Source organism: Anastrepha ludens, chromosome 5, assembly GCF_028408465.1.
Source record: "Anastrepha ludens isolate Willacy chromosome 5, idAnaLude1.1, whole genome shotgun sequence".
In the NCBI taxonomy this organism is placed as follows: domain Eukaryota; kingdom Metazoa; phylum Arthropoda; class Insecta; order Diptera; family Tephritidae; genus Anastrepha; species Anastrepha ludens.
This window is the reverse complement of record NC_071501.1, coordinates 63,394,857-63,410,841: the sequence shown is the minus strand read 5'-3', so window position 1 is coordinate 63,410,841 and position 15,985 is coordinate 63,394,857. Positions and strand designations below refer to the sequence as shown.

The 15,985-nt window shown below is 39.6% G+C and overlaps 1 protein-coding gene across 20 annotated transcripts in view; it reads left to right on the top strand.

Moving 5' to 3' along the window:
* The window catches only part of LOC128865361 (uncharacterized), a 243,725-nt gene that overhangs the window by 156,521 nt on the left and 71,219 nt on the right, over positions 1–15,985 (top strand). For 18 of the 20 annotated variants that reach the window (XM_054105628.1, XM_054105639.1, XM_054105638.1 and 15 more), the window contains one exon: positions 4,646–5,449. The exons of the other annotated variants lie outside the window; for them this stretch is intronic. In XM_054105628.1, the coding sequence (XP_053961603.1) occupies positions 4,646–5,449 (804 nt within the window). The remainder of the gene's footprint in view (positions 1–4,645; positions 5,450–15,985) is intronic. 20 annotated transcript variants of the gene reach the window in all.

Sequence of the window (15,985 nt, the reverse complement as noted above, 5' to 3'; positions counted from 1 at the left end):
TGTTGACCCCTGCTGTTTGAAACACGTGAAATAAATATTTTTTTCAAAACGAGTGTGAAAACGAGAACTTAAAAGTCTTGAACAAATTTTAAACTAAAATGTAATGTTGAGAAACAGTGAAAGTCCTAAATTACAAATAATTATAAGAGTAATGAAAAGATATAATTTTTTATATTAAATAAATTTTTTTACAAATCAACTACGTCTCAGATTGGGAACTGTGGACGGGACAATTCTCACATGGTTCACATATGCCAGCAAAATATTTTGAACTTTTTTATTTGGCATTTTTTTAATTAATCGAAAGCACGCTATATATACACCAACAATTCGCCTGATCAATATGATTTCATAACCCAAAAAATAATGTTTAATAAATTTAAAAACAAAGAAATCGTAACTCACCTTATCTTAACTCTCTTACATATATTGTTTTTTTTTTTTGGTTTTTTTTTGCAACTATTAAATATTTACACAAGCAAATCAGTGCGCCTAAAAGCCGTCCTTTGTACAAAAAGGAAAACCACATTCACTCACTAATCTTCTCTCTCTCTCTCTCTCTCTGCTCGTGCCTCTCTACACCTATCACAAATTATTTACTTTAATATTGGCATTTTAGTTTGTTTATAAGAAGCATACAACATAAAAAATCTATAAAATTATACAGCATTGGAATTAAACATAAAATAATAATAAGTAACGCCTAGGGTTCCGAAAACCAGCCAGCTGTAACTAAATTGACTAACACAAACAAATATTTTTGGTATTTTGCATTAGTTAGTAAGTTGTACATATATCTAAAAAATAAAACTGTTTCTTGGCAGTGAGCTATATACTAACACCTGTAAATATTTACAAATACATGCTGTGTTGCACAAACAACCACACAGTCGTCTTAAAAAATATGTAAAAATAATAAAATGTATTGGACCAAGCGCTTTTAAGTTTTGTACAAATTAGTTTTGGTATTAATAGTATTTTTTAATAATTTTTTGGTAATTTGTAAATTAAACAAAAAAAACATTGTAAAAAGCATATACAAAATCTGGGTCGGGTACAATATGATTTTGGTTCAAAATTCTGTATTTAAAATTTTGTATTCAATATTCTGTATTCAAAAATCTGTAATGCAAAATTCTGTAATGTTAAAATTCTGTATTGCGGAACACAGTAATTTTAAATTTTGTAAATCAAAATTATGTATTGTCAAAATTCTGCATTGCAAAATTCTGTATTGAAAAATCGGAGGAGCATATGGATAAATAAAAAAAGTGCGCACTTTTTTATTTTTCCATATGCTCTTCCGATTTTTCAATATAGAGTTTTGCAAAGCAAAATACTGCCAATACAAGACTTGTCTTGACCCATATGGTTTCCTATATTATCAAAACAGATTTACATAAAGCAAATATACATATGTTTGTATGTATTTATAGCTTCAGACAAAATATATTGTAGAATAATTGCAATATTTTCTGTATACTTCGTTCAAATACCTAACTGTTTTAATCAATTCCGATTCTTTCATTGTATACCAAAATACCCACCAAAATTTTGGTCAGTGCACGATGAGTCCAATATCGCTTTCCCCAGAACGCAAAACAGTATTGAGGCTTGGCATCGACGGCTAAAAGTTATTGTTGGGAAATGCAACTCAGGGTTGTACAAACTAATTAATGATCTAAAAGGCGAGCTGGTTTGTGCGAAAGCACAACTAGCTATATTAAAATTCAAAATGGTCACAAAATTAGTCAAACGAAGAAGGCTGTAAAAGCAAACAACAGAATTAAAAGAATAACAAAAAAGGCTTATATTAAGGCATGTTTCTTTTATAAAGCGAACTGCTAAAAATTTAATAATATAATAATTGTTTCGCCATTATAATGTAATAACTTTTGTTTTGAATGAATTTTTGAATTTTTGTTTCTATAAAATCAGAATTCCATTATTCATAAAATAAATGTGCTATTCAGGTAAGCGTGCTTATTAGGTTATCTGCTTATTTGGTTATATTGTTACAGCATTTTGATCGAAAATAATTTTGATTCCAGAATTTTAATATACAGAATTTCAGTTCTCCATCATTTTGATCATACAGAATTTTAAATACAGAATATTGAATCAAAAGAATTTAGGCTGGACAGAATTTTTTTTTTGATTTTTACAGAATTTTCATGCAAAAGAATTTTGAAAAGCAGAATTTAGTACCTCTCCCACAAAATCTTCCTTTTATAATTTTCCCTTTATATATAATATGTATGTATGTATATACTTTTTTTTAATTTATATATATGCGTACTGCTTTTGGACAACTTGCATATACATACATATAAATATTTCATGAAGTACCACAAGAAAGTGTACGCCTTAGGGCAGAGCGCATGTGTTGGATGTCGTACGAATTTCAAAAACAGACAAAAAAAAATATAAGTAATTTTGCTTTGCTTTGCAAAAACTGTAATTTAGAACTTTTATATAAAGGCGAAGGAATGAATAGTATTTGAAGAAAAAAGCAGACTCATTTTTTTCCAAAATGATTGGCGCATATTCTTAATATTCTCAAAAATATTTTGACAGGCTTAAAACTCAAGACGCAAAAAATGTCTGTCAACAATTTCAAACTATATTAATATGTAGTATTAAAGTGAGTTTATTTCCCAACTTAAAACAAATTTTACTCATCTTCGTTATTTACAAAATGTTTCAATAAAAATTGCCACCACAGTATGCGGCTTTAAAAATCATAAATCTAAGTATGGCTTTCGGGCATATACTACCATCTGTTAATTTTAAAAATGTCGACTATTCAACTGGCGTGCCAGACTGCCCTTTTTATATTTCTTAAAAACATGCCGAGCTTGTTTCAATAACAAAACTGCCAAAATGTTCTGGGGCTATAAGTCCCAGAATCCGCTACATAAATACCGGTTTAAAAATAATATGTTGGTGTTTTCGAACCTTGTTAAAAACTCGAAACTAATTTCAACATCATTTGGCCATTCTTTGCAAACTGAAAAAAGATAATTTTGATTGTCTATGCTAATTGCTTTTATTTGACTAATCATAGTTTTACTATTACTAAGAAAAACTTTCAACTAATTACGCATTTTCGTTAGCTTTGGCAAAAATAAATCTGTCAAAAGTCAGCACTCATACTCTGTTTGATAAACTTTCCAAACAGCTGCCGCCATTCTCAAAGAATATGTGCCAATTTATATATAAAAAGTTGCTTTTTTTTATTATTGCTATAAACTCAGATTCACAAATGAACAAACGTGTATTGGGCAAAAAAAAAAATTGAAAAAATTATACGAATCATTTACTCAAATAATAAATCCACACAAATAACTCGCTTAAATCCAACATCTAACAAAATCAAAATGAAAATAACAAGAACAAAAGTCAATTACTGACTAAATACTACTACTACTAAGACACCTTTGCTGAGATCATGAAAATGTGAGATGTCTCCCCTTCACAGTTCTTTATTAATTTTGTTTTTTTAACACACCATCGACTTTTTAATATAAAAATCATATTGAATTGTTCGGTGAGAAAAATATATTGCACTTTCTCTTAATTTACACCTACAAAATTAAGTAAAGGTAATATATATTAATTAAATAAAAAAATGTAAACTACCTTCTTAACATTTAATAACAATCCTTTTCTAATTTTGGTTTTCAAATATACATCCTCGGAAGTATACTCAGTTTTCTTAGATTCATTTCGCATTCACGCACACAAAAACTCATTTGCAAAACAAAGTTTGATATTTTTTCTTTTATCTCAACCTAACCTAAATATTAGACGAACCTCTCCTCCACTGAATCCACCACGCTACCCACCACACAGCCGAAACCCTCCACCACCCACACAAGCAAACAAAACACAAACCCACTCACTGACAAACAAGTTACAGTTTTTATTGTCACTAAAATGTTACAACTACAACAAACACATAAGCAAAAATCCAATAGGTCACGCGACACTACATCCCCCACTCTCTAACCCAAATTAATCATATAGTTTAGGGCTAGTTTAAGTTTATTTGTTAAGTTTCTTTAATTTTTATCCCAAAAAATCCCTCTTCCTCGCACGCGCAGTCGTCCACTTGTTATTCCGTTTCACTCGCGCATTCTATGATTACTTGCGCTGAGATCTGGAATTGTATGTTAGCAAGTTAATGTTGCTCACTCATTCATCTATTTACTCTTCTCTTTTCTGCTCGATTTGGCTCTTGACTGCACGATCTTCAAAAGCAACAAATTAAACTCTCTTTTTCCCTTCTCAATGTGCAAGCATATGTTTTCCTCACGCCACTCTCGGGTGATATCTCCCAAATTCTCTCTTTATATTCTGCACAATCGTTCTTTCTACAAAATTATTGATATGAACTTCAGTTCTCAAATTTTTCTTTTGTCGCTATCCAAGAGTTCTCTTTAATTTCTCGCATAATTTTCCTCCTATTTCTCACTATTTTTGTGCATTATAAGTCGCTAAATACCCAAATGCCATCCCTCAAATATATGCACCTATGTAATAAAAGTTCTAAACCAAAAATATACAACAACGCAATCACTACCAACCTGCCCGTCTCTCTATCTCTCACTCTTTCTTTCGGACACTTAAAATTCCATTTTAGACACCGAACAATGCACATCAGACGTCGAATGTCCCAGCGAAAAATCATGCCTGCAAGGACACTGTGTAAACCCTTGTTCGGTGCGTGGCGTTTGTGGTGCAAATGCGCTTTGCAAAAGCGTTCTGCATCGTCCGCGTTGCTCCTGCCCCAGTTGCTATATCGGACGTCCTGAGGTCGAATGTAAACCCGATCCGAAATGTACGGATGGCACAGCAGTTCAACCACGTGATCCACAGCAACAGATACCCTGCACACAGGACACCGATTGTCCCGATACCTTGCAGTGTAGCCACTATGGCCAATGTACCGATCCATGCCAAAATCCACTATTCATTTGCAGCGGAAGTAAAAAGTGTGAAACCCGTCGACACCAGCCGGTGTGTGTCTGCAAGTCAGGATTCATTGTGAACGAATATGGTGAACTAACGTGTGCGCCCGAGAAGCGCGAATGCTATCGCGATGATGATTGTGCCTCAAATATGGCTTGTAGTGAGGGGAAATGTCGTAGTCCGTGCGTGGTCCCTGTTGGTCGCCAGCCAATTTGTGCAGAGAATAAATCTTGTGAGGTGCAGGATCACAAGCCAGTGTGTATATGTATGAAGGATTGTCAGCCGTCCATATCAATTTGTTTGCGAGATGCCGGCTGTCCGTCGGGTCTGGCGTGTCGCTCGTATCAGTGCGTAAATCCGTGCGACTTTGCAACGTGCGCGCCCAACTCGCCATGCATCGTCGAGGATCACAAGCCGATATGTAAATTCTGCCCGCCCGGATTTATAGCCGATGCCAAGAATGGATGTCAAAAAGGTAAAGCATACGTCTAGAGTTGTATAAGTGTGAAATATACTACTACAAAAGCAAAAAAACAACCATGTACTCTCTTTCTCACGCTCTGTTCAATCTCCTAAAACTTCTCTCTAATAATGTCACACACTCCTTGCGCGTGCGCTCACATACTCAATTTGCTATGTATGCACTCTCCGGGGTAGTGTCCGCACACTTCCTCTATTGAGGCCAACTAAAATTTATCCGTTTAAAAAATGTAAACTAATCTAAAATGAAATGCTTTTCATGAGAGGCTCATGGAATATATAACAAAAACAAGCAGTTAGTGCGTCTCTTCTGCCTAGCAATGAGAACTCAACCATCTGTAAATGAAATGTAAATTATTTACCAACAACAATGCTTAAAATATTAATAAGGCCCATTAAAGTTTCAATTTAACGAAAAATATTCATAGCTTTTTTCAACAATTCCAATCTTGAAGATGTGATTTTGATACTTTTTCAAAATTCCAAACTAACAAACAATAAAATCCTCTACACATTCACACATGCTCATGCCACAGTTTAATGAAAATTAATCAATGCAATCAGCAGCAAATTAAAACAAAAGTTAATATTTCAATTAATTCAACAGAACATATTTACCTAAAATGTTTGGTATCGTAACATACTAAAGTCGAAAGTATTACTAATGGTTAACCAGTGTAGCTAACTAATTGTATAAAAGTACAAAGTAACTCTAAACTTTAAATATTAAATATTAAAACCTAAATCCTACTACCTTGAAAAAGTAAAAACTTAGTATTTAAATAGACTTATGACCCTTTTGTTCCCGTTGGTATACCTGCTGATCCAATATTAAGACAAAGATCCCTCAGTTATAGTCAATTCCTGCCTATCTATACTCTAGCAACTGTTATTATGTATATATATATATGTATTTACCCTCAAATACCAACTCCTAAAAACAATTAAAAATTTACTCACAAATGTACATATTATATTTTATATCTAACATATTTTTTATCTTATCAACATGTAAAAATCAAACTCTACTCTATCAAAACGAAAATAAAAATGTAAAAATACGAAACACAAACTCACGCAGCAATAACAACTCCTACTCTCACCCCGTCGGCGGCGGGTGCCAACTGTACAAAAGATGCGGACTGCGACGAAACACTTCAGTGCAGCGCGCTAGAGCAATGCGTTGATCCCTGTATAGTCGTTTGTGCGGAGTCTGCATTATGTATTGTAAAAGCACATCGCGTAGTCACATGTATTTGCGCTGATAGTTTTATTGGCAATACTACTGTTAAATGCATTCCTATACTTTTTGATATGCCTTCTCCTATAGAAAACATAACACAGCCAATACCGTTTGAACGTTCGGACACGACTGCCACGACCATTAAATATACAACAATATATTTAGCAAACCAAACAGAAATGCGTACACACTATACCGATATCGTTGCCGAGACAGAGACGGAATCCTATGACAGTACAACTCAGGTAACAGTATTTCGGACGACCACACAAAAACCAGTCACAAAGCTAAAAGGACCTGAACCTCCACTGTCTTCCACGCAATCCCCGCACCCTAGGGAAGAAATCACTGCCACAGTTGACATTACAGAGATTCCGGTGATTCAGACAACCGATCGACACACTACTGCTCCTGCTATAACAACTACAGCAAAAGAAACCACGATAACAGCAGGTGTCACAACTACACATTCAGGTGAAGACAGATTTGCTACGACTATAATTCCAGCAAACGAGATTCCTTCAGTTCAGACAACTGTTGGATACACTACAGTTCCTGGTGTGAGGACTACAACTGAAAGTATCGAATCAACACCCGGTGGCAGAACCACACCTTCAAGGGAAGAAAGAATAACAACAATAACTGGTCCAATGACCGAGATTTCTTCGGATCAAACAACGGTTGGATACACTACGGTTCCTGGTATCACAACTACAACTGAAAGTATCACACTAGCACCAGGGGGCACAGCTACACTTTCAGGTGAAGGCAAAACTACTACGATAACTGGCCCAATAACGCAGATTCCTTCAGTTCAGACAACGGTGGGATACACTACAGTTCCTGGCGTGAGGACTACAACTGAAAGTATCGAATCAACACCCGGTGGCACAACCACACCTTCAAGGGAAGAAGGAATAACTACGACAACTCGTCCATTAACGGAGATTCCTTCAGGTCAGACAATGGTTGGTTACACTACAGTTCCTGGCGTGAGGACTACGACTGAAAGTATCGAATCAGGACCAGGTAGCACCACTACACCTTCAAGTGAAGAAAAAATAACTACAACAACTGGTCCAACGACCGAGATTTCTCCGGTTCAGACAACGGTTGGATACACTACAATTCCTGGAGTGAGGACTACAACTGAAAGTATCGAATCAACACCCGGTGGCACAAATACACCTTCAAGGGAAGAAGGAATAACTACGACAACTCGTCCAATAACGGCGATTCCTTCAGGTCAGACAACGGTTGGTTACACTACAGTTCCTCGTGTGAGGACTACGACTGAAAGTATCGAATCTGCACCAGGTAGCACAACTACACCTTCAAGTGAAGACAGAATAACAACAATAACTGGTCCTATTACCGAGATTTCTTCCGTTCAGACAACGGTTGGATACACTACAGTTCCTGGTGTAAGGACTACAACAAAAAGTATCGAATCAACACCCGGTGGCACAACTTCACCTTCAAGTGAAGCAAAAATAACTACGATAACTGGTCCAACGACTGAGATTTCTTCGGTTCAGACAACGGTTGGATACACTACAGTTCCTGATGTGAGGACTGCAACTGAAAGTATCGAATCAACACCCGGTGGCACAACTACACCTTCAGGTGAAGAAAGAATAACTACGATAACTGGTCCAATAACTGAGACTCCTTCGGTTCAGACAAAGGTTGTATACACTACAGTTCCTGGTGTAAGGACTACAACTGAAAGTATCGAATCAACACCCGGTGGCACAACTACACCTTCAGGTGAAGAAAGAATAACTACGATAACTGGTCCAATAACCGAGATTCCTTCAGTTCTGACAACGGTTGGATACACTACAGTTCCTGGTGTGAGGACTACAACTGAAAGTATCCAATCAACACCAGGTGGCACAACTACACCTTCAAGTGAAGAAAGAATAACTACAATAACTGGTCCAATAACTGAGACTCCTTCGGTTCAGACAAAGGTTGTATACACTACAGTTCCTGGTGTAAGGACTACAACTGAAAGTATCGAATCAACACCCGGTGGCACAACTACACCTTCAGGTGAAGAAAGAATAACTACGATAACTGGTCCAATAACAGAGATTCCTTCAGTTCTGACAACGGTTGGATACACTACAGTTCCTGGTGTGAGGACTACAACTGAAAGTATCCAATCAACACCAGGTGGCACAACTACACCTTCAAGTGAAGAAAAGATAACTACAACAACTGGTCCAATAACCGAGATTCCTCCGGTTCAGACAACGGTTGGATATACTACAATTCCTGGTGTGAGGACTACAACTGAAAGTACCGCATCCACACCAGGTGGCACATCTACACCTTCAAGTGAAGAAAGAATAACTACGATAACTGGTCCAATAACCGAGATTCCTCCGGTTCAGACAACGGTTGGATATACTACAATTCCTGGTGTGAGGACTACAACTGAAAGTACCGCATCCGCACCAGGTGGCACATCTACACCTTCAAGTGAAGAAAGAATAACTACGATAACTGGTCCAATAACCGAGCTTCCTTCAGTTCTGACAACGGTTGGATACACTACAGTTTCTGGTGCGAGGACTACAACTGAAAGTATCCAATCAACACCAGGTGGCACAACTACACCTTCAAGTGAAGAAACGATAACTACAACAACTGGTCCAATAACCGAGATTCCTCCGGTTCAGACAACGGTTGGATACACTACAGTTCCTGGTGTGAGGACTACGACTGAAAGTATCCAATCAACACCAGGTGGCACAACTACACCTTCAAGTGAAGAAAAGATAACTACAATAACAGGTCCAATAACCGAGATTCCTCCGGTTCAGACAACGGTTGGATATACAACAGTTCCTGGTGTGAGGACTACAACTGAAAGTACCGCATCCACACCAGGTGGCACATCTACACCTTCAAGTGAAGAAAGAATAACTACGATAACTGGTCCAATAACCGAGATTCCTTCAGTTCTGACAACGGTTGGATACACTACAGTTCCTGGTGCGAGGACTACAACTGAAAGTATCCAATCAACACCAGGTGGCACAACTACACCTTCAAGTGAAGAAAAGATAGCTACAACAACTGGTCCAATAACCGAGATTCCTCCGGTTCAGACAACGGTTGGATATACTACAATTCCTGGTGTGAGGACTACAACTGAAAGTACCGCATCCACACCAGGTGGCACATCTACACCTTCAAGTGAAGAAAGAATAACTACGATAACTGGTCCAATAACCGAGATTCCTTCAGTTCTGACAACGGTTGGATACACTACAGTTCCTGGTGTGAGGACTACGACTGAAAGTATCCAATCAACAGCAGGTGGCACAACTACACCTTCAAGTGAAGAAAAGATAACAACAACAACTGGTCCAATAACCGAGATTCCTTCAGTTCAGACAACGGTTGGATACACTACAGTTCCTGGTGTGAGGACTACAACTGAAAGTACCGCATCAACACCAGGTGGCACTTCTACACCTTCAAGTGAAGAAAGAATAACTACGATAACTGGCCCAATAACCGAGATCCCTTCAGTTCTGACAACGGTTAGATACGCTACAGTTCCTGGTGCGAGGACTACAACTGAAAGTATCCAATCAACACCAGGTGGCACAACTACACCTTCAAGTGAAGAAAAGATAACTACAATAACTGGTCCAATAACCGAGATTCCTCCGGTTCAGACAACGGTTGGATATACAACAATTCCTGGTGTGAGGACTACAACTGAAAGTACCGCATCCACACCAGGTGGCACATCTACACCTTCAAGTGAAGAAAGAATAACTACGATAACTGGTCCAATAACCGAGATTCCTTCAGTTCTGACAACGGTTGGATACACTACAGTTCCTGGTGCGAGGACTACGACTGAAAGTATCCAATCAACACCAGGTGGCACAACTACACTTTCAAATGAAGAAAAGATAACTACAACAACTGGTCCAATAACCGAGATTCCTCCGGTTCAGACAACGGTTGGATATACAACAATTCCTGGTGTGAGGACTACAACTGAAAGTACCGCATCCACACCAGGTGGCACATCTACACCTTCAAGTGAAGAAAGAATAACTACGATAACTGGTCCAATAACCGAGATCCCTTCAGTTCTGACAACGGTTGGATGCGCTACAGTTCCTGGTGCGAGGACTACAACTGAAAGTATCCAATCAATACCAGGTGGCACAACTACACCTTCAAGTGAAGAAAAGATAACTACAACAACTGGTCCAATAACCGAGATTCCTCCGGTTCAGACAACGGTTGGATATACAGCAATTCCTGGTGTGAGGACTACAACTGAAAGTACCGCATCCACACCAGGTGGTACATCTACACCTTCAAGTGAAGATAGAATAACTACGATAACTGGTCCAATAACCGAGATTCCTTCAGTTCTGACAACGGTTGGATACACTACAGTTCCTGGTGTGAGGACTACGACTGAAGGTATCCAATCAACACCGGGTGGCACAACTACACCTTCAAGTGAACAAAAGATAACTACAAGAACTGGTCCAATAACCGAGATTCCTTCAGTTCAGACAACGGTTGGATACACTACAGTTCCTGGTGTGAGGACTACAACTGAAAGTACCGCATCAGCACCAGGTGGCACAACTTCACCTTCAAGAATAACTACGATAACTGGTCCAATAACCGAGACTCCTTTAGTTCTGACAACGATAGGATACACTACAGTTCCTGGTGTGAGGACTACAACAGAAAGTACCGCATCAACACCAGGTGGCACAACTTCAACTTCAAGTGAAGAAAGAACAACTACGATAACTGGTCCAATAACCGAGATTCCTTCAGTTCTGACAACGGTTGGATACACTATAGTTCCTGGTGCGAGGACTACAACTGAAAGTATCCAATCAACACCAGGTGGCACAACTACACTTTCAAATGAAGAAAAGATAACTACAACCACTGGTCCAATAACCGAGATTCCTCCGGTTCAGACAACGGTTGGATATACTACAATTCCTGGTGAGAGGACTACAACTGAAAGTACCGCATCCACACCAGGTGGCACATCTACACCTTCAAGTGAAGAAAGAATAACTACGATAACTGGTCCAATAACCGAGATTCCTTCAGTTCTGACAACGGTTGGATACACTACAGTTCCTGGTGCGAGGACTACGACTGAAAGTATCCAATCAACACCAGGTGGCACAACTACACCTTCAAGTGAAGAAAAGATAACTACAACAACTGGTCCAATAACCGAGATTCCTCCGGTTCAGACAACGGTTGGATATACAACAATTCCTGGTGTGAGGACTACAACTGAAAGTACCGCATCCACACCAGGTGGCACATCTACACCTTCAAGTGAAGAAAGAATAACTACGATAACTGGTCCAATAACCGAGATCCCTTCAGTTTTGACAACGATTGGGTACACTACAGTTCCTGGTGCGAGGACTTCCACTGAAAGTATCCAATCAACACCAGGTGGCACAACTACACCTTCAAGTGAAGAAAAAATAACTACAACAACTGGTCCAATAACCGAGATTCCTCCGGTACAGGCAACGGTTGGATATACTACAATTCCTGGTGTGAGGACTACAACTGAAAGTACCGCATCCACACCAGGTGGCACATCTACACCTTCAAGTGAAGAAAGAATAACTACGATAACTGGTCCAATAACCGAGATCCCTTCAGTTCTGACAACGGTTGGATACACTACAGTTCCTGGTGTGAGGACTACGACTGAAAGTATCCAATCAACACCAGGTGGCACAACTACACCTTCAAGTGAAGAAAAGATAACTACAACAACTGGTCCAATAACCGAGATTCCTTCAGTTCTGACAACGGTTGGATACACTATAGTTCCTGGTGCGAGGACTACAACTGAAAGTACCGCATCAGCACCAGGTGGCACAACTTCACCTTCAAGAATAACTACGATAACTGGTCCAATAACCGAGATTCCTTTAGTTCTGACAACGATTGGATACACTACAGTTCCTGGTGTGAGGACTACAACAGAAAGTACCGCATCAACACCAGGTGGCACAACTTCAACTTCAAGTGAAGAAAGAACAACTACGATAACTGGTCCAATAACCGAGATTCCTTCAGTTCTGACAACGGTTGGATACACTATAGTTCCTGGTGCGAGGACTACAACTGAAAGTATCCAATCAACACCAGGTGGCACAACTACACTTTCAAATGAAGAAAAGATAACTACAACCACTGGTCCAATAACCGAGATTCCTCCGGTTCAGACAACGGTTGGATATACTACAATTCCTGGTGAGAGGACTACAACTGAAAGTACCGCATCCACACCAGGTGGCACATCTACACCTTCAAGTGAAGAAAGAATAACTACGATAACTGGTCCAATAACCGAGATCCCTTCAGTTCTGACAACGGTTGGATACACTACAGTTCCTGGTGTGAGGACTACGACTGAAAGTATCCAATCAACACCAGGTGGCACAACTACACTTTCAAATGAAGAAAAGATAACTACAACCACTGGTCCAATAACCGAGATTCCTCCGGTTCAGACAACGGTTGGATATACTACAATTCCTGGTGTGAGGACTACAACTGAAAGTACCGCATCCACACCAGGTGGCACATCTACACCTTCAAGTGAAGAAAGAATAACTACGATAACTGGTCCAATAACCGAGATCCCTTCAGTTCTGACAACGGTTGGATACACTACAGTTCCTGGTGTGAGGACTACGACTGAAAGTATCCAATCAACACCAGGTGGCACAACTACACCTTCAAGTGAAGAAAAGATAACTACAACAACTGGTCCAATAACCGAGATTCCTTCAGTTCTGACAACGGTTGGATACACTATAGTTCCTGGTGCGAGGACTACAACTGAAAGTACCGCATCAGCACCAGGTGGCACAACTTCACCTTCAAGAATAACTACGATAACTGGTCCAATAACCGAGATTCCTTTAGTTCTGACAACGATTGGATACACTACAGTTCCTGGTGTGAGGACTACAACAGAAAGTACCGCATCAACACCAGGTGGCACAACTTCAACTTCAAGTGAAGAAAGAACAACTACGATAACTGGTCCAATAACCGAGATTCCTTCAGTTCTGACAACGGTTGGATACACTATAGTTCCTGGTGCGAGGACTACAACTGAAAGTATCCAATCAACACCAGGTGGCACAACTACACTTTCAAATGAAGAAAAGATAACTACAACCACTGGTCCAATAACCGAGATTCCTCCGGTTCAGACAACGGTTGGATATACTACAATTCCTGGTGAGAGGACTACAACTGAAAGTACCGCATCCACACCAGGTGGCACATCTACACCTTCAAGTGAAGAAAGAATAACTACGATAACTGGTCCAATAACCAAGATTCCTTCAGTTCTAACAACGGTTGGATACACTACAGTTCCTGGTGTGAGGACTACGACTGAAGGTATCCAATCAACACCAGGTGGCACAACTACACCTTCAAGTGAAGAAAAGATAACTACAAGAACTGGTCCAATAACCGAGATTCCTTCAGTTCAGACAACGGTTGGATACACTACAGTTCCTGGTGTGAGGACTACAACTGAAAGTACCGCATCAGCACCAGGTGGCACAACTTCACCTTCAAGTGAAGAAAGAATAACTACGATAACTGGTCCAATAACCGAGATTCCTTCAGTTCTGACAACGATTGGATACACTACAGTTCCTGGCGCGAGGACTACCACTGAAAGTATCCAATCAACACCAGGTGGCACAACTACACCTTCAAGTGAAGAAAGAATAACTACAATAACTGGTCCAATAACCGAGATTCCTTCAGTTCAGACAACGGTTGGATACACTACAGTTCCTGGTGTGAGGACTACAACTGAAAGTACCGCATCAACACCAGGAGGCACAACTCCACCTTCAAGTGAAAAAAGAATAACTACAATAACTGGTCCAATAACCGAGATTCCTTCAGTTCTAACAACGGGTGGATACACTACAGTTCCTGGTGTGAGGACTACGACTGAAGGTATCCAATCAACACCAGGTGGCACAACTACACCTTCAAGTGAGGAAAAGATAACTACAACAACTGGTCCAATAACCGAGATTCCTCCGGTTCAGACAACGGTTGGATATACTACAATTCCTGGTGTGAGGACTACAACTGGAAGTACCACATCAACACCAGGTGGCACATCTACACCTTCAAGTGAAGAAAGAATAACTACAATAACTGGTCCAATAACCGAGATTCCTTCAGTTCAGACAACGGTTGGATACACTACAGTTCCTGGTGTGAGGACTACAACTGAAAGTACCGCATCAACACCAGGAGGCACAACTCCACCTTCAAGTGAAAAAAGAATAACTACAATAACTGGTCCAATAACCGAGATTCCTTCAGTTCTGGCAAAGGTTGGATACACTACAGTTCCTGGTGTGAGGACTACAACTGAAAGTATCCAATCAACACCAGGTGGCACAACTACACCTTCAAGTGAAGAAAAGATAACTACAACAAGTGGTCCAATAACCGAGATTCCTTCGGTTCAGACAACGGTTGGATATACCACAATTCCTGGTGTGAGGACTACGACTGAAAGTATCGAATCAACACCCGGTGGCACAACTTCACCTTCAAGTGAAGAAAGAATAACTACGATAACTGGTCCAATAACCGAGATTCCTTCAGTTCTGACAACGATTGGATACACTACAGTTCCTGGTGCGAGGACTACCACTGAAAGTATCCAATCAACACCAGGTGGCACAACTACACCTTCAAGTGCAGAAAAGATAACTACAACAACTGGTCCAATAACCGAGATTCCTCCGGCTCAGACAACGGTTGGATATACCACAATTCCTGGTGTGAGGACTACAACTGAAAGTACCGCATCAACACCCGGTGGCACAGCTACACCTTCAAGTGAAGAAAGAATAACTACAATAACTGGTCCAATAACCGAGATTCCTTCAGTTCAGACAACGGTTGGATATACTACAATTCCTGGTGTGAGGACTACAACTGAAAGTACCGCATCCACACCAAGTGGCACAGCTACACCTTCAAGTGAAGAAAAGATAACTACAACAACTGGTCCAATAACCGAGATTCCTCCGGTTCAGACAACGGTTGGATATACCACAATTCCTGGTGTGAGGACTACGACTGAAAGTATCGAATCAACACCCGGTGGCACAACTTCACCTTCAAGTGAAGAAAGAATAACTACGATAACTGGTCCAATAACCGAGATTCCTTCAGTTCTGA